Source organism: Nymphalis io, chromosome 15 (genome assembly GCF_905147045.1).
Source record: "Nymphalis io chromosome 15, ilAglIoxx1.1, whole genome shotgun sequence".
NCBI classification, from domain to species: domain Eukaryota; kingdom Metazoa; phylum Arthropoda; class Insecta; order Lepidoptera; family Nymphalidae; genus Nymphalis; species Nymphalis io.
In genome coordinates, this window is record NC_065902.1 from 751,377 (window position 1) to 772,092 (window position 20,716).

The 20,716-nt window shown below is 33.5% G+C and overlaps 1 protein-coding gene across 1 annotated transcript in view; it reads left to right on the top strand.

The window, feature by feature from the left end:
- The window catches only part of LOC126774052 (protein halfway), a 47,020-nt gene extending 26,443 nt beyond the window's left edge, over positions 1–20,577 (top strand). Inside the window, exons 2-10 of the mRNA XM_050495378.1 lie at positions 6,188–6,265; positions 9,475–9,664; positions 13,188–13,313; positions 15,625–15,825; positions 16,061–16,230; positions 16,876–17,061; positions 17,305–17,463; positions 18,000–18,104; positions 18,456–20,577. Coding sequence (XP_050351335.1) covers positions 6,188–6,265; positions 9,475–9,664; positions 13,188–13,313; positions 15,625–15,825; positions 16,061–16,230; positions 16,876–17,061; positions 17,305–17,463; positions 18,000–18,104; positions 18,456–18,734 — 1,494 coding nt within the window. The 3' untranslated portion in view covers positions 18,735–20,577. The remainder of the gene's footprint in view (positions 1–6,187; positions 6,266–9,474; positions 9,665–13,187; positions 13,314–15,624; positions 15,826–16,060; positions 16,231–16,875; positions 17,062–17,304; positions 17,464–17,999; positions 18,105–18,455) is intronic.
- The last annotated feature ends 139 nt before the right edge of the window (positions 20,578–20,716 follow it).

The window sequence follows — 20,716 nt, forward strand, 5'->3', positions numbered from 1 at the left end:
TTGGTTTTAGGTGCACTATTTCCTTTTCTATCCTCGACAAAGTTTTTCTTTTTTGTTATGTTTGAGGACTTATCGTTTTATTCGTTGTTGCTGTATATGTATGTATTTATATTATATACTTATAATTTTGTATGTACTGATAATATAATTTATTTATGGATATATGTATAGTATGTGTATTTTATATTTACATTTGTTTATTGGTTTTGGTTTAATTAATTATTAATAGTATTTTATTCATACCACCACCTACCTCATATCCTATCTGTAATTACTCACACCGTTGGTTGCCTGGAAGAGATCGCTATGTAGCGATAAGGTCGCCATAATTGTACATTTATTTAAGCAGTATACATATTTTGTATTTTTCTCTTTGAGGTGTGGTGTACAATAAAGTATAAAGTAAAGTTTGCAAAATTTCATGATGATTGATCGAGTAGCTGAAACATTAAAGCGTAACAAACAAATTAATAAACAAAGTGACATTCGCATTTGTAATATTAGTAGAAATATAGATTAGTAAAGATTCAAGTTAACTCTTATTAGTACTTTTGAATTGTAATTTTACAGGATTAATTAAATGATACCACGAGTTCAGAGTGTAATTACTACCAGGAAGAATCGGAAAGTCGTGTTTAGGATTGACGAAAAAGAATAACTGCTGAGGTACTGAGTTTCTCTTAAACATAAATTATTTTTATATCCTGTTTGAAAATCAATGAATACAATTTCCAAAGACTTAATATCTATATAATCTTGTACAGAATAATATCACCTTTTTTTAACTGCCTCGTTGGTCTAGTGGCTAGATCCTCAAATCCCGAGGTCCTGGGATCATACCCCAGGTCGATATATTAAAAAAATTAAATCTTTAGTAACAGCCCAGAGTTAAGAAGTTAGATGTGTGTACACTCCAGTGCCTCAGAAAGCATGTAAAGCCGTTGGTCCTGCGCCTGAACTTATTCCGGTCGTGTCGGAATGCCGTCCCATCGGATTATCAGAATGAAGAAACAAAGACTGCAACTGCATTTGCGCAGACATTGTGTGCAATTTAATATGTTCAGCGCAGTTGGCTAATCTCTCTTGAGATTGACCTCGAAATCAGTCAGGAGGACATCATCACTCAAATTGAAAGGAACAATTGATTGGTACCAAAGATTTATATACATATATACGAAAGTGAAAGATGTATAAGGAGTTATATAGCTCAATCAATCCCACTCGAAATCCTTGAAAGACATAATGCTTGTATCATTGCGCGAGGACGTCAGACCGGGCGTCGTCAATTATTCAATGTTCCACTTCCTTTCCTCGTATGAATAAGAGGAAGATGGTCTCCTTCGCGATATTTTAACTTTTAACATTAAGACTTAGGGTCTACATTCGTATACTTACCATACATTGTTTCGTATGTATGTTTTGACAGTTCTATAAAAGGATACGAAGTTTGAGCTGAATTTTAGGTTTGATTTTACAAAATAGGACAGTATGAACTGAAATTCATAATATTACATAGAGTTATTTTTCATTTGTTTGTTTCTTCAGACTCACGAAAACTTACTAAGACTTAAAAAAGATTGGATAAAACCTTTTACTTTTCGATAGATTATAGTTTCAGATAGGTCATAAGTTTATATTATCTTTTGAAGCGAAAATCAACTTTATATACAAAATTTTATTTCGGCAAACATTTTTTCTCATTTCTTTAGATATATAAAAATATCTAGAGATATATTAATGTATGTGTGTGAAGGATTACGTGAGTGTGAGAAGCGTCGGTGGATAGGTTTTATAATAGAATGTAGAATAGATTCAGCGCGAAGCACTTGCAGCCGACGAATGGCTGAGGTGGTGTGGAACGGTAATTTATTCACCTTTGTTCGTAAACATTGCAATTGCCGACCGTGAGATCTAAGCTTAAGTAGCGTGGTATATATAGAATACTATTTGATATTATCTTACACGTTTACCTCTATGTAATACGACGACGACGCTTACGATAAGACGGATTAAAGCTTCAGTTTTTATAAAAGTTGATTAATGTCGCTGATTTTCCACTTGGTGGTAGGGCTTTGTACCAATCGGCCTGGGTAGGTACGATCGACTCATTTAACGCCAAATAGCAATACTTAGTATTATTGGATTTCAGTTTGCAGGGTGAGTGTACCAGTGTAACAGGTTCAATGGATATAACATCTTAATCTCCAAGGTTGGTGGCGAATTGGCCAATAACATCAACCTGGCCAAAAAATTCAAGAATGTTTCTTTGTATGTTTGTCTTTCAGTATAAATAATTTACGTAAACGTAATTCTCGACTACTATATAGCATTTTAGCCGTGCAAAACAGGGCCAGGTTAGTTAGTGAATAATAAAATAACTATAATTCTCGTCAAAGTTTCCAAAATTGTATAATAAATATTTACGCAACATATTCCAAGATTTACTTTATAATATTCTCGTTACTTGCACATCATATATTTCATATTATTAAATGCTTAGTCATCCCACTTCACGTATCATTACCGCCTACGTGTATTTTTTATAAACATTTTACCTTCCACGCGAATGCAAGCCGTAGGTATGTACATAACGCATATTATATTCTCGTCATTGTAGACTAAAAAAACAACCAAGTTATATGATACTGTATAAAAATAGTTTTGTATGATAAGAAATGAGATGTTTTAATACTTAAGTTTGATCGTGTAATGTTTACAAAAGCCTCGCTGGCCTAGTGGATATCTAATAAGGCTGCAGATCTCGAGGACTTGGATTTAAATTCTGGATAAATAAAAAACAACCTGGAAGGAAATTGGTTGTGTTTACTCTTGTGCCTCGGAAACTATTCGTCAGGCGTCAAGCTATTTGCTTTTTGTCCTGTTATATTAGGTTTAACAGCAAATCGGATAATGTAAAAGTGGGGACAGTGCACTTAGGTTTGTGCACGTAGTAAAAAGATAATGAGAAATGATTATTTTATGTTTATTTATGTTTATAGCTTTAATATAGAGGACAAATCAGTTACGGTATACAGGCTCAGTCGACTAGTATACCGGAATCCAAAACAAATAAAAAAACGTAAAAATTATGATCCGACCATTGGTAATATTTTGGGAAAATTAATAATTAATTATTAATGTGACTTAATCGACAATGTCGTTAAAATAATTCTTCAAAGATGAATTGTTAATAATCAGTTTATGTACAAATCAATCAATACACGGTACGTTCACCTCGGCTTTTGAAACCCGATTCGCGCTTTGAAAATGTATATAACTAATACATATTTAGACGGCTTTCGTATAAAAAGTTGATTTGATTATACGAATAAATATTCAAAGGCAGAGAGTACGTAGTACGTAATAACTATGGACCAATTATGATAACTTTTTTTTTCATCAATTAGAGCAACAACTCTTATTTAAATGTACTTAACATTTAGCCTGTAATTGATATAAATTGTGTAACAGTAATTCTCATTAAGAATATGTATGTCTTTTTCACTACCTCGTTGGTCTAGTGGCTTGATGTAAGGCCGCAGACCCGGAAGTCCTGGGTTCACTTCTCAGGTCAGGCCAATAAAAAGTTATTGGGTTTTTTTGTAAGAAAATTCTCAGTAGCAGCCCGGAGTCTGGAAGTTGGAAGTGTGTACACTCCCGTGCCTCGGAAAGCACGTAAAGCCGTTGGTCCTGCGCCTGAACTCATTCCGGTCGTGTGGGATTGCCGTCTCATCGGATTATGAGAGTTACGGAATAGAGAGTACACCTTTGTTTGCGCACACACTTATGCACTATAATATCTCCTGCGTGGTTGGCTAATCTCTCTTGAGATTGGCCGCCGTGGCCAAAATCGGTCTGGAGGACATTATTATTATTATGTATGTATGACATGCTTACTAACAAATAAATAAATATTTAAGAGGAAATATTGATAATTGGATTCATGATGTCTCTTATAGATCTTGGTCGTTTTTAACTTAAAAAGATTTTACCAATATGCTTACCGAGAAAAAAAAGAAGATGTACATTGTTAATTATATTATATACATATATTAATTTTAAGTATTAGTATATTTTTCAGCTGACAGATGAAGTACATTCTTAAATTTGGTCAAATGATATTTATTTAATAAGAGATTCCAACAGCGAAACATACAAAGCATTATTTAACTATATCAACAAAAGATTTCAATGTAAACCCATAACAGGCATGTACAGCAATCACAAAAACCTGTTACTTCGCTTAATAAACAAAATATACTATAGAATAATGGTGTAAAACTCTTTAAATTATAATAAAATGTCTTAAAACCATGACATGGTTTTTGAAAATGTCAACGTCAACGTATTATGCGATCAATATAAAAGCAAATAATAATGTTTGTACAAGCATTTTTCAATAGTAATTTTTTTTATAGAATAGGAAGGCGGACGAGCATATGGGCCACCTGATGGTAAGTGGTCACCAAACGCCCTTAGACATTGGCATTGTAAGAAATGTCAACCATCGCTTATATAGCCAATGCGCCACCAACCTTGGGAATTAAGATTTTATGTCCCTTGTGCCTGTAATTACACTGGCTCACTCAACCTTCAAACCGGAACACAACAATAAAAATAATAAGTACTGCTGTTTTGCGGTAGAATATCTGATGAGTGGGTGGTACCTACCCAGACGAACTTGCGCAAAGCTCTACCACCAGTGAAAAATTTTAAAACATTTCGTTTAAACGTAAAGCTTATCATCGGTTCGTATAGATTTCGACGAGAAACTCAGTACTTACGCTGGTTCACTGATTACTTACTCATCACTCATCATTATTTTTTACTCATCTTCAACTGTTAGTATGTATGTGTGGATTAAAAATGTCAACAGATTCGGCTAAAATTTTGCAGATACTTTTGGTGCTCGATTTAAACTTAAACACTTAATTTCATTCGTTTTAGTTCTCACAATCTGTGAATTTAATTTTTTCTATCACCATATCCTTAACATGATCATGATATTATCATATTTAATTATATTCGTGTTTGCAAATGAAAATGCAGACTGCTTTTTTCTTGTGCGCCTTTCCAAAAGATGCCAGATCTAGTGGTTTTGCATACGCAAACAAGTTTATCTAGTAATAATCGGTATAAATGTTATATATTACGATACTAACGGGCAAAACTTGCCAGCGTCCATAATGCGTTGCAACCTGATCCTGTTTGTTTATTGCATTTCGTTGCAAATTGTAAACAAATGTGACAATTAAAATTGATTTATAATTGAAGACATCTTTACACGTTTTACATTTTATATTATGTCGACGAGTCGGTTGGCGTGGTTGGTAGATACTTGCCTTTCACGCCGAAGATCGTGGGTCGATTTCCACCCAGGACAAACATATGCGTGCATGAACATGTCAGTTTGTCCTGAATCTGGGTGTAATTATCTATATAAGTATGTATTTACAAAAGAAAATTAGTATATGTAATGTATCAGTTGTCAGGTTTCCATTTTACAAGCTCTGTTTAGTTTGGGATCAGATAGCCCTGTGTGAATAATGTCCCGGGATGGTAGCGCCATTATCCCGTTGAATCGCAATTTCGACCTTCTGGGTGAAAGCCTTCCATTCATTTCTGAAGGCAAAAATATTGTTATGGTTGTAATGGTTGATACTTATTGTATCCACTGGATATTGTATTCAAATTCGAAGAAATTAGAAGTTACATGTTATTAAATTGTATTTATACTTAAGCTCGTACTAAGTTACAAGCTTATATTCTGTTCTGTATGTGTCTATTCAACCGATTAAGTTGAAACATCATTTTATCTTCTCCTCTTTTCAGATAAATATTTTTTTTTTTATAGAATAGGAAGGTGGACGAGCATATGGGCCACCTGATGGTAAGTGGTCACCAAACGCTCTTAGACATTGGCATTGTAAGAAATGTCAACCATCGCTTATAGCCAATGCGCCACCAACCTTGGGAACTAAGATTTTATGTCCCTTGTGCCTGTAATTACACTGGCTCACTCACCCTTCAAACCGGAACACAACAATATCAAGTATTGCTGTTTTGCGGTAGAATATCTGATGAGTGGGTGGTACCTACCCAGACGAGCTTGCACAAAGCCCTACCACCAGTAAAATATAATATAACATATAAATAGATAGATAAATATTTTAATATATTGTTTCAGGTAAAGCTTCGGTGCTATCTCCTGTTGTTCCTGATATCCCATATGGGGTTCGTGGAGTCGAGGTTGGAGGAAGTGGACGTAAGAAATTATTTTCTCATATTATGTTGCTGATCGTGAGTTGTATTGAATGAAACGTTAAAGCAAAGAAAAAACTCAAAAGTTATAGTTTTAGAAATTAATGCAGTGTTTCTATTAATTTTGAAACTTTATCAAGAACGTCGTAAAAGCTTACAAAAAATATAAATAAAATTGGACCAAACATTAAATATTGAATCATTCCAAATATATTAAGAATTTTCTTGAAAAGCATATAATATTTTAACGTCCAATAAAAGTATTACAGACTGAAATCTTTCGCGGTTAAGATATTAGCAACTTCTTACGGCCTTACTTATAAGCGTTGTTTGGCGGTTGTTTAGTTAACTGCCACGTTAATTTTGTGGCTCCCGGAGGCCCTGGGTTCAAATAACAGGTCGACCGATAGAAAGTTATCGTCGTGATCGTGTCGGATTCGGCGTCCCATCAGATTATGAGAGTGACGGATTAGGCGCCTGCGTTTGATCATACAAATGTTGACTATCATATGTCCTGCGCAGTTGGCTAGTGTCCCTTGTGATATGCTACCATGGCCGAAATCGAGCAGGAGGCGTAATCAGTTAAACACATTTTTCTCTCTTTCTGTCATCATTGATTTGACATTTGAAAGAAAGAGACAATATTTTTATCTAATCCCTAAACAATATTAGGTAAAGTAAAATGGTGACAGTCGGTTGAAATGACCTTCTTGATTACGTGTAATGATTTTTTTATTATCAGATTATTGTGATAGGTACTAACCTTGAACCATGTCACATCCGAAGCAAATTTGCATATTGTATGGCATTTTTTATTTGTATATAATTAATGTTTTAATTACAACGAAAACCAATTAAATCGCGTTATTAGTAAGATCACTTACGATATGTTTGCTTAAAATTATTGACGTGATTCATCACACGTTTTATATTTTTACGTCTTATGATATACTCGTAAAAATTTAAAATATATTGTTTATAAAGCCAACATATGAATGGTAACTATAAAACATTTATTAATGGTTCTCATAACGGAGATTTGGAATCCATGGTGAAACGTTGTAGGGACATACTTACTTGCTGTTTGAATTTTTTATATTAGTAGACACATACAGCTCAAAGCCCTACCATGTAGCCTTTTAGCGTAGTGTCTTACGTAAATAATATATATATATATATATATATAGGACGACTTTGACATGCCCTTATACAAATATATCAATTTTAATATAACATATAATCGAATAATATATTTTTCACACAAATATTTGCGTTTTTAAAATTAGCTTTAACTTTATGGTTAAAGATATTTATTATCAAATTGTACATAAAAAGTCACTTCTTTGTGAATATGATAAGAAACTAGTGATCGAAGTAAGAAACATACAAAATGACAGTCAGTCGACACAATAAAAAAGATTGTAGCTCATATATATTTTCGATTTTACATAATGAAAGAATCTAAATTTAAATGCGTTAATGATTATTTTTATAAATTTGTTTTTTTTTTTTGGCGACGAAGGTCATTTTACCAAGTAAGATGTATTTCTGTTAGTAAGATTTTTTACCGCTTTGAACTTGGAACGAGATATATTTAAAGCTTCCCTAGCTTTCTTTCTAAGCTATCTTCACCCTCGTTCATTTACAACGGGGTTAAGCGCCCTTTTATCGTCTAGGGCCATTGTTCGGCTTGCAAGCTTGCAAGCGATGAATTATAGATAGAAAGTGCTCGGTCCATTACCTATTCTGTTACTTTTTTCATTGATTGGGGAAATGTAGCAAATACAAATATATTTTTAATTGAATGTAAATGGTTTTCTTTACCTACAAAAAAGGTTATCATTATTATATATATCAAGATTTTATGTAGTTATGACAAACAAAACTGCACATTATTAACATACATTAAGCAACTCAGCTCTAGGAAATTACGTATATAATTATTTATGTTTATTTCAACAAAATCGTCTTATTTGTGTGAACACAATATAAAATAATTGTATTATATAAACATAATCGAAAACTGTAATCGAATATCGATCTATATCAATATTTCGTAGTTGTAAATATTTTTTTACATCCAATGTATTATTTTAAAAATGTTTTTTGTTGTGTATAAAAGTTTGTCTTATTTAGCAAAATGTTTATAAATAACTTAGTCTTCATTAGCAAAATTTATTACAACAAATAAATTTCAATATATATACATAGTGTGTATAATACGCATAATATTTGTGATCATAGACAGCTAGAAAGAACATTGACTTTTATATACCCTTAAACATATTATCGTTATTTCTTTGAAATAACTTAATTTTTAAAAAGTAATGTTATTACGTTAATCTAATTGTACAAACAATAAGAGAGAGAGAGTGTGTTATCAACGATTCGCTAGTCTTATATATTTCATTCAATTAGTCGTGATATACCCATAGGTTGGGTTCCGTACACGCGAATCTTTACCCGCAAATGGGCTTGAACTCAGACAAGTGTCACGGAATTTTTACGTCTTTAACTTGTATTTATAATTCACCTTGTGCTTGGCGGTGAAGAAAAAAAAAATTGACTTTAAGCGTATGTTTAATGAATGCTAAACTGTATAAATAAATTGACTTCAATTCACTTCAAACAAATGAATTTGTTTATGTTCGAATTTGAAAAAAAAAATTCTAATTTATTGTGTCCTACAAATTTATTTGACTTAGTTGCAATTATTTTGTATGCATTATTTATGAGCGTCTTTATTTTGCAAATTAATTTATAACTTACCGCCGAGACAATCTAGTAGTAACTTATTACATATTCATAAGACACACCAACACTTAACTAAAATATACAGTAAGATTTACAAAATTTTCATGAGGTTTAACAGACGGCCTCATCGCTAAAACGACGATATCGTCCAGGCAACCATTAGTTACAGGACTGCTTATAAAAAAGGAACGAAAGGGGCACCAAAATTTTACATATATACATATATGTATGGTCAAAACAAGCAAATACTATAAACATTTATTACCTAGCTAAAGCATTCTTATTCTTTGAGTTATTCTGAAACTGCTATTTCAATTCGTATGTTGTTATACCTGCCCCTGCTAAAATGTGTCCATGTGAACAAAACATTAAATATTTTACAAAGTTTTAATTATGATAATTAATATTATAGAGCACCGCTATAAATTTTCGAAATAACGTATCCTTTCTTACTTCCAGTCGCGTCCAACATCAACGGAGAACCCTAAGCCGGAACACACACCTCGTGGGGAGCCGAAGAAGGGTAAATGCTTCCACATGTCCCGTGAACACTGCCCCACTGAGCCTAAGTGCACCCGCGTGGACCCTGTCTCCGTGTTTTGCTGTGACGTGGACAGCTTCAGACTGAAAGAGGCGCTTGCTATTACTAGTGAGTTGAAGTAATTATATTTATGTAATTTGTGCTTAAATTTTAAAACTTCGATGGTTTAATAACCTTATTATATTATTAACTATTTAAGCGGGGTGACTGCTTTTTTTACATTTACTTACGATTTATTTTAAATATTAAGGAGATAGGGTAAGCCGAATAAACCAGACCCTTAAGGGCCTATCATAAGTATGTTTTAATTCAACTGAAACAAACACAAGCGTGCCTGTTACCGTAAAAAGTAGCTCATTCATCATAAATCCATCATCCGCCAAGCAAACCAATCATAAATCTGCCGAGACCAGTGGCATAGTTAGGTGGACAAGGGCCCCTGAACCCAGGGACCCTGTTGCACTGCACCACCTGGCCCTACGATAGCTACGCCACTGGCGAGACCAGTGCTAAACTTCATGACAAACTTGATACCTCTCTTCAATCTAGGTATATTACAGCTATATCCGGGGTAGCGTGACGAAATATTAGCTTATAGCATTAGATTCGGTGGGTCGTTGTACCAGGAGTACTTTCGGTGATGTGTAAGCTCCAGTCTCGAGCATTGGTGCAAAGTTGCGAGTCAAGTCAATATGTTATAGATTATATTTCGGAGAATGTGTAAACACACAGTATATAATCCCACCATTATTTATCGTATGACCAAATACTAAAAGTCCATCCCTATGTTATTAAGATTCAATTTATTTGCGCAAAGCACTTCTGAAACAATTCTCATTTCTGACGCGAACTGCCAAGGTGTGGAACTTATTCCAGGCAGACGCCTGAAATGAGTTCAACATAGACATGTTGCCAGATCAAAATGAACCGGGGATATTATGATATTTAGGGCGAGTGTAAATAGACGTCTTCTAAGTAAACAGGTTCCTACACCGCAAGAATGCTCAACCTCAGGTGTCGTTGCGGCCAGTGCAAGCCGGTTTTATAATTTAAAGAAAAACATACCTTTCTGTATATAAATATTCGTTAATTGTTAATTGGAATCATTAATTTAAAGCTAATATTTTTTTATTTACGTGCTGATAGATTTGACATCATGTGTCAAATCTATCAGCACGTAAATAAGGCTTTGTTTGCTACTCAGGGAGTTGAGAGTGGGGATTGTTTGCTACTACAATATTTTGAATATGATTCGCGCACTGTTGCGGTTATTAAGTGTCTCAGAATTTATTTTAATCAGAACATTCAGCTTTGCTCATGGCTTACTTAACCGCGAGGCAAGAGATGAATTACAGAAATTATGCAATGAAAATACTCAAAGGTTCTTCGGTAAGGATTCCACAACGTTTACGATGTATCCTAAATACAAGTGACTTGATTTGATTCGGCTATGTATTACTTTTTTTGAATAACACAAATAAACTTAACGAGTGTATGATCGTTGCGGAATGCGAGACGACCTGCCCCTGCGCTGGCGCCCGCAACGTCGTAAATATATCACGACAGAATGCTCGGACATGGATTGCATTGTTTGTGTTTGTTTAATTTTAGAAACAAATAACCTTGATTATATGCCGAAGGACGAGTTTTAAAGTAGGTTATATACGCTCAAAGTTGGAACAAAACATTATTTATTTTTGTATTCTTTGCACGTTAGTGGCATATAAACAGCTATTTATATTCTTGGACGGTTTTAATATACAGGAAATGATATTATATAAATATGATATAAATATTTTTATTTATAAAATCATTATATCATTTTATTTTATTAATTAATCGCAGATTTAAGCCAGCTTATTATTCATATTTCCATCTCATTTAATATAAAACCGCGATTATGATTTCGACAGACATTATGTTTTTAAATGGTCACATTTAAGATCTTTATAAGATCAAAGTCATATTTTGATTGCAATGATCAGAGTCTACTTCAACAAAGTATATTTTTTATTGAAGTGGGCTCTGATGTATTGAATTGTTATTTTAAGGGATTCGTTTTAATATAAAGCTACCACCGGGTCTGAATGTAGACAATACCGAAACGAATCATCAAGAAAACCACCATCGAGGATAACTTGAGGATATCATGACATATTTTACTAGACGTTAGTACTGTGAAGTGAACCAGTGATGACTCTATCAATACACTGCCATGGTATCTAGGTTATTTCAACCCTTGTGTTTGTAACAATGCCTTGCTGGCTGGCTGGCTCACTCAACCTTCAATCCGGATCACTACAATACTTATCTGTTTGGTAGAATATCTGATAAGTGGGTGGCTCCTACCCAGACAAGTTTGCTAAGGACCCTACTTCCAACTAAACTATTACTAATATCTATATTTTCAATATACTGGTGGTAGGGCTTTGTGCAAGCTCGTCTGGGTAGGTACCACCCACTCATCAGATATTCTACCGCAAAACAGCAATACTTGATATTGTTGTGTTCCGGTTTGAAGGGTGAGTGAGCCAGTGTAATTACAGGCACAAGGGACATAAAATCTTAGTTCCCAAGGTTGGTGGCGCATTGGATATGTAAGCGATGGTTGACATTTCTTACAATGCTAATGTCTAAGAGCGTTGGTGACCACTTACCATCAGGTGGCCCATATGCTCGTCCGCCTTCCTATTCTATAAAAAAAAAAAAAAAAATTCATGCTTTAAATTTAAATAAAAATATAGCGGTCAGAGCGCAGCGCTTGCTTCTCTAGACACGCATTTATACGATTAGAATTATTTGTTCTCGCCGTAGCCTTGATAGCAAAAATAACTTATAATCAGTATAAGAACGTATTGTTGGTGATATTGCGCGCCGACTTGGTTATAAACACGATATACATACACATATGTTTTGTTACTGACAAAGAATAAAAAACTTAATGTAGATGATAGTTAAACAGATAATGAAAATCGTCGAAAATAATATTGTTGCCACATGTACACCAACCAGCATTAGAACAGGGTGGTGATATTCAAATCTTCTTCTCAAAAAGGACAGGACGTTTTAGCCCAGCAGTGGGTCATTTACGTGCTGTAAATTTAATACTTTACCCATTATATTATTATGATTTCCTATGTATATAACGGGGCACAGACCCAACTATATGTTAAAATTTTAACCAGTTTGCTAGCAAAGGTGAATATATGACGATATAGATTTCACTTTATGCAGGTCCATTTGTTTGACAAGCCGAGATGTCTCATTGGTAAGAGCGTGTGAATCTTAACCGATGATCGTGGGTTCAAGCCCGGGCAAGCACCACTGAATTTTCATGTGCTTAGTTTGTGATTATAATTCATCTCGTGCTTGACGGTGAAGGAAAACATTGAGTGAGGAAACTTGCATGTGTCTAATTTCACTGCAAATCTGCCCCATGTGGTGGAATAAGCTCAAAAACCCCATCCTCAAAAAGGGAGAGGCCTTAGCCCAGCAGTGGAACATTCACAGGCTATTATTGGATCAGTTTGACAAATAACAAGACATTCGTGATATCAATATTGCTAGTTTAATACCGTACATATATGTGTATCTATCTAAATTTTATAATGAGCCTTTGTTTTTTTTTCAGTGACACAGAATACAACCAATCTCCACGTGCTGAACGCTACGATAGAGGAGTTGGACGTGTCGCAGGCCGTCTTCCGTCGGCTCACCTCCATGGCCCTCACTGATGGGAGCATTGGCAAGATTGTTGGTAAGCGAATACATTTATAATTAAAGTTAATAACAACTCGATCACTTTATTATTTATTTTATTTTAAAACATTTATATTTGCAAAATTTTTCGAAGGTTACATTTTGGAAATATATTAAATTTTTGGTAGATATTAAAGGCATTTCCTGGATATCAGTCATCGAATTTAGTAACCCACGCATATTCTTTGCAATAGCAAAAATAAAGTCGGGTATAATGTCATAGAAACAATAGTGCCGGCGACTTGGGATTAATACCAAATGACGATCAATGGCGGGCGTGACCTTTTTATAGCGTTATTTTCTAGTTATTCGTCCCGACTTTGCATAAGTATGTTTTATAAGTGGATTTTTTAAATATAGATGGGCATAATGAGATAAGCCTTAATTGGTCGATTAAACTATCATAGTTTTGCATTTATTAATAATAGAAATATAATATACGAGTAGATATTATATTTCTATTATTAATAAATGCAAAAGATATTGCCTAGAAAAAGGCACAGACGATCCGGTTCAGTATCTTTTTCTCTCGCCAACCGATTTTATTTTTGTCTGTTAACTACTGACGAGCTTAAACGTTATTAACAATAAATAAAAATTTGATATAGAACGTTATTTACTATTATTAATATCAGCTTCAGAGAAGAAGTATTACTGGTGGTAGAGCGTTGTGCAAGCTCGTCTGGGTAGGTACCACCCACTCATCAGATATTCTACCGCAAAACAGCAGTACTTGGTATTGTTGTGTTCCGGTTTGAAGAGTGAGTGAGCCAATGTAATTACAGGCACAAAGGACATAACATCTTAGTTCCCAAGGTTGGTGGCGCATTGGTGATGTAAGCGATGGTTAACATTTCATACAATGCCAATGTCTATGGGTGTTGGTGACCACTTACCATCAGGTGGCCCATATGCTCGTCCGCCTTCCTATTCTATAAAAAAAAGAATATTGGTTTTTACTTGGATTGGTAAACTTGGTGTAGGTGTATGCTAATATAATATAAAAATAATAGATGATATTATTATATAAACTTGCATCAGATTTCGATACATAATTTTATTAATCAATCAATACATAAAATAACGAAGTAATGGTATTGTGCTCTTTTTGTTTTTTTGTTAACTTCTGATATCTTTTGTTACCTCCACTTATAATTATAGTAAAATATACATTTTTAAAAACAATACTCATATACTTTTGACCGTTGAGTTCCTTCATCTGAAGTCAATCCTAGCTGTAGAATTGCTGTTGATTACATAAATAAATAAATAACGTCAGACGTGACGCCAACGTGGAAACATCAGTTTCCATTTTTGTTTAAAGTATTGATTGTTTTTTTTTATATAAAATATGAAGGTATACGTGTAAATAGGCCACCTCATGGTAAATGGTCATCATCACCCATGTGTGCTGCAAGAAATAATAACCATTCCTTATATCGTCAATGCACTACCAACCTTGGTAACTAAGATGTAATGTCCCTTGTGCGTGTAGTTACAATGGCTCACTCACTCTTTAAACCGGAACCCAACAACACTAAATATTGCTGTTTGGTGGTTGAATATGTGACGAGTGGGTGGTACCTAGACGGGCTCGCAAAAAGCCCTACCACCAAGTAATATTTTCTGATAAGTTATTCTTTGTTATTTCATTTTGCTCACGTTCGATTAATATATGCTTTTTTATCATTTATATAATATTTATGTATTTTTATTTTTATTACGTATGTATTTTTTAGTCAAATAAGTAAATAAATTGATATTTATTTGTTAAAAACTATACTAATCTGTAGTATAAAATAATATTAATTATAATTGCATGTTTGTTTATGCAAGCCGAGGACGCGTCAGAAATAAAACGAAATAAAAGTAAGTATAAAGATAATAATTATTTTCAACGTACCGATGACGACCTTTTGATAATGAACGAAAACATGAAACATAAATAAATTGTTTCGGCTCACTTAGGAATTGTTAGGATAGCTTTAAATTTTAATTTAAAAAAAAAAAACAAAAGTTGCTTGTTTTAAATATGACAACATTTGTCCATTTCCGACGCGTTTTGGATTTCGCATATTTCGCTATTCACTCTCTGTTCAGATTGATAAAAGAAAAAATTTCTCATATGTCAAAGTAGCACAAAAACGGCCGACAGGTTTCTCAAAATTCAATGATCTTCACTTTTGTGTTTTTGATGATGTCATATCGTTTATGATTCACGGTATCTTTTTAAAACATAAAATGCAGTAGGTATATTTTTTTTCTGTATCAATAAGTTTTGCAAATTTTTTAAACTATTGTGTCACCAGGTCAGTTCCCGAAGTACTCATCGATCGCATGCCTCAATATTTCCAACAACAATCTGAGCAGCGCGAGTCTTCAGTCAACCATCCAGAGACCCTTCGCCTACCTGTTCACCCTGACGCTCCTAGATGCTTCAGCTAATAATCTCACCGAATTTCCGCTGAGTTTGGTCCAGAGTAACAGAAAGATTTCCGTGGATTTGTCAGGTGAGTGAAATTTATCTGTTCATCAAGAGATGATTGCGGTATATAAATATCAATTTCTTTAAATTTTCAAAATATAATGTAATATTCCTTTGATATAAAGTATATATACATAATTTATTTAGCACAATATTAAATTCAAATGTTACATACGTCTTACGTAAGTACCTCTTCAGGCAATAAATATTTAAATCTTTTTAACTGACATAAAGTTTAAACGACCCAATTATCCAATCAGGCAACAATTACCTCCCGTGCAAGCACTTCCAGAAGGCCATGGAAACTAACAGCAGTTCATTGGTGACATTTCTCAACTACGAGCGCACGTACTGCGCCCTCGACCTCACGTTCAACTGGTTCAAGGACGTGCAAGTTGTTCAAATAGACCATTTAAGAGTTCAAGAAGAGGTAATTGGATATTTATTTATCTCTTTAGCTTGAGTTATATAACAGACAATAACGAATCTTGATTGGTGGAATTCGGATAGAATAGGTTAATGATAGGTGACGATGATAAATTGCAATGAGAACAATAATTACTTTTTAAGAAACAGACTTATTTTAATAATTGACTTTATTAGAAAGAAAGGTTAATGTCAGATATTGCAGACAAGTTATACAGCGATAATAATTGACGTAAAAGAAATAACTGTAAAATAATAATAATATCCTGTGACATTATTAACACACGGCCATCTGATTCCAAAATTAGGCAGAGCTTTTACTATGGAAACCAGACAACTGATATACTACATATACTACTTTTCTTTCATTTGTAAATACTTACTTATATAGATAATTACACCCAGACTCAGGACAAACAGATATGTGCTTGCACAAAAAAGTTTTGACCTGGGTGGGAATCGAACCCACAACCTTCGGCGTGATCTACCAACCACCCCTACCAGCTCATATAATAAACACAAATATTTTTGTTTTAAGTAAAATACAATTAACAAATTTAAATTAATGTCTGCAATATTGACATGATCTAATTATTAAACCACTCAGTATGGTCGGTTGTGTGCCACTCATAAGCTATTTTATTTCCAGTTGAGTGCTAGCTGTCGTAATATACGACCCGCTAACGCGAACTGCACCTGCATACCCGACCGGTTGGAACTTCTGGGTGGAGAAGCCACCAATTCGGTAGCAGTCGACTGTTCCATGCGCCACCTTAAGGTCATGCCCACTAATCTGCCGGCCAACACGGCCAAGTTGAACGTTTCCTATAACAACGTGAGTAATGGACCCTCGAATTATATTATATCAAGCTATCTTTATTATTCATGTATCTACATTACACAAATAATAATACAGTAATCAAGTCAAAAATTCAAGATCGAAAGTAATTTTTTTTTTGTTTATTGTATATTATTGGTATAGATGTACAAAATAATGTAAATTTTCGCATACATGATAAAATGCAACAGGTTCATCTCATGTTGGACTAATTTATAATAAAAAATGGTTTCTATCCAGATCACATCTCTCCAAGCGGTGTCTGACGACCCAACGTACGAGCACCTGAGGCAGTTGCTGGTGGACTATAATGACATCGCTAGCATCGTGGAGCTAGAAGGCACCAAGTTTATAGATAACTTTATGGTGTTTTCTATAACGCACAATAAACTTAAAACTGTGAGTTGGTTGGTTTAATTTTATATATAAAAAATTGTTTTAAATTAAAGGATTCTTTGCACGGAGAAATATTCGTTGAAAGATTTCGGGTAAGATCGTATCGTCGTCGTACTAATCGTACTTGGTATATGGTACGATGGGACGGACAATTCGACACGGCTGCAGAGAATTCAGGCGCGCGACCAATGCTTTACACGTTTTTCGAATCATGGGAGTGTGAAGACTGCTAATTACTAAGCTTCGGGCTGACACTAATTTATTTTCAGTAATTCAATTACTTTTTATTGGCCTGACCAGAGATTAGATATCAGGACCTTGGGAGGTCTGCAGCCTTATACGCGATATTTTACAGCCAAACAGCAATGCTTAGTATTGTTGTGTACCGCTTAGAAGAACGGCAAACGGAAGAACGGCACTGTAAGAAGTTATTTCTTACAGTGCCGTTGTCGGGCGGTGCCTGTCCAATATGATAAAAAATTATCTTAAAAGCTCATCATCAAGGTAATTGAAAGTTTAAAACGCCTTTATTATTGCAGATTCACACGTACGTTATGTCCAATTGCTTTATTACGACGGGACCCTCGTTCCTGATTGGTGGGAACTACATACACTGTGACTGTAACACAGAAAAAGTCGTGAAGGTACAATCTTTAATAATACTCCGGTTTAGTTTTTTGACCGTTGAGTGGTCATTAAAATGATATCATTTGGTATATTCAAGCCAGCTGTAAGACATTCATGAATTACTTGACCTTAATTTAATTTGTAATTATTTGATTTCTAAATGTAGTAAGAGATATAAATGGTGTTATTATAATACGTAATATATTTCTAAGATTTGTCACTGGAAAAAAAAAATAGTTTTATCAGTAGCCTGCAAATGTCAACATAATATCACATAATTTCAAGAATAGTGTGTCATGGAATTAGGAGTCGATAGTCTCATCATTGATTAAAAAAAAACGGTGATACTTAAAATAGCTTCTTTCCAGCCGTGGCTTCTAGAAAACTACAAGAACATACCAGACTTAAAAAGCCTCCAATGCGAAGATAGCATGGGACCTGTGGTTGACCTCAAGGAGTACCAGGTTTGCCACACGCCCAGGGACTGGACGGACTACATCTACTACATCATAGGCCTGGAGGTACTGGTGTTGGTGCTGCTTATCAGCAAGGTGTCCTATGATTACTGGGTCTTTAAAACAGCCGGATACCTGCCCTGGCCAGCTAATAAGATGCCGAGATTGCCATGTGACTGGTTATGCGAATGAATTGTGCAAATTATAAATAGAAAATAATCTAATTTTCTTATTGTTTGCAATCGTCACATGTTTGTAAAAACAAATATATTCTCGTAGAATGCTTAAAATTAACGTACAAATTGTAACAAAACGGCCAATTATATAAAAGCAAAAAGCAAAATTTCGATAATCTCATAAACTAACGACCCAATTTCTTCTGACATTTTTTGTGATAATAATGCCACCTTCCCAAAATTAAGTTAAGATAAAAAACCACATATCAGACCCGTAATTAGGGAGTTAAAACTTATCAAGAGATTGGACATTATACATTGACTTTAAATTGGATGAAAAAAAAAACATTTTTTTGTCTTTCACATATTTAATTGAAAACTTAATTAATATCAGAAGTCAAAAATGGGATTTCAATGTGCTATGTTAGAATAAGTGCTGCTAAATGAAATTCGTAAAGACAGTATGTATAAAACGAATGGTGCCTTTGATAACTTAAACGGCTTATAAAGACGGACATTTTTCTTTTGTTAATATGATTTAATCTTTAAAAACGTGTGAAATTTGACCTTTTCATCACTGAAGTGCAATAACAATTGATCGGACATTTTTAAATGTTTCTGTCAACTGTAAATAAAAATAATATTATTTAATTAACCTAACATAACCTTAACGCACATTTATATTAAAAGTTTCAAGACTGGATTTGAACTTGCTCCGCCATATTTAGGCGAAACTCCTCCAGGATGCTGGAGTAGACGTTTTTGAAACAATTTTTTTTTTCTTTAAGCATATCAATTTGGTATCGGAGCTGACCGTTAAGACACTTAAACTTCGGATCCAACTTTAAACTTTTAATAATATGATTATGAATTAACAATATTTACATAATAAGATACAGATAAGTATGGAAAAAGACGGCGCGAAATTAGTGTTGCCTACTTGTAAATATTTAATTTCTTAGTTTATTATAAGTTTTAGTTTTTATTATCAGATATATTTTTTATACTTTAAAAGATAATAAAAAATATAGTTAACAGGGATTTACTGTAAGCAAAAATTGTTTATATACAAATATTACCGTTTTTTATAATATTTAACAGCAAAGTACAACTTTATTAAAATATAGTAAGTGTTTACATGACTTTTAGCATTATACACTCAATAATAAAATAATTTTTTTAAATAATTAAAAATTACAGTCGAATCACCGTTGAAATGTTTGTATCGCTTGAAATTTAGGTACCCTTCTGTAAAAATATGCCTTAATTTTAAGTATAGAAACTTTGACAGTTACTAATGATTTGTATTAGTACCTTTTTTCCTCTAATTAGCAATATTTCTGCATGAAATTTTTAACAAAATTATGTTTCTTCGTTTTACGATTTTTTTTTTCAGTCATATAAGGTTGTTTTTTATATAAATAGTTCAAAATGTAAGCAAAGAAGCTATCAATGTAATATTAATGTTAGTCAGTTTTAATTTTGTATTTTAAAATATATATTTCCTAGTTAATATTAAATAAAATCTGGACCACTTTTTTGCTTCAGAAAAATAATACTGTTATAATAGTTTATTTAAGTTTATTAAGAATATATGTTTAAAATTGTTTCTATATAATTTTTGAAGAGGCTTAAAATTAATTTAAGTAGTATTAGTTTATAGATATTTGTGTTCGAGGCTTATGCAATGTTCTTAAAGTGCCATAGATTTGTAATGGCTTCTAATTTAATGTCCCATAGACTATATATTTTTTTATTTAAGTAACTTAGTATGAATATATTTTGTATATATATGCAATGAAGACTGTCTATTTTGTATCTGATTTATTATGTCAAGCTAGTAAATGGTTTATTAGACTAATAGTTGTTTTAATTAATAATCAAATTTCATAAACTTCGATGGTTTATGGATCTTAACGAATGATCAGTTTGTGTTTACATAGAGAGGCGACATCCACATATTTGATGAAATTCTCAACTTGTGTGTCACTCCTTAAC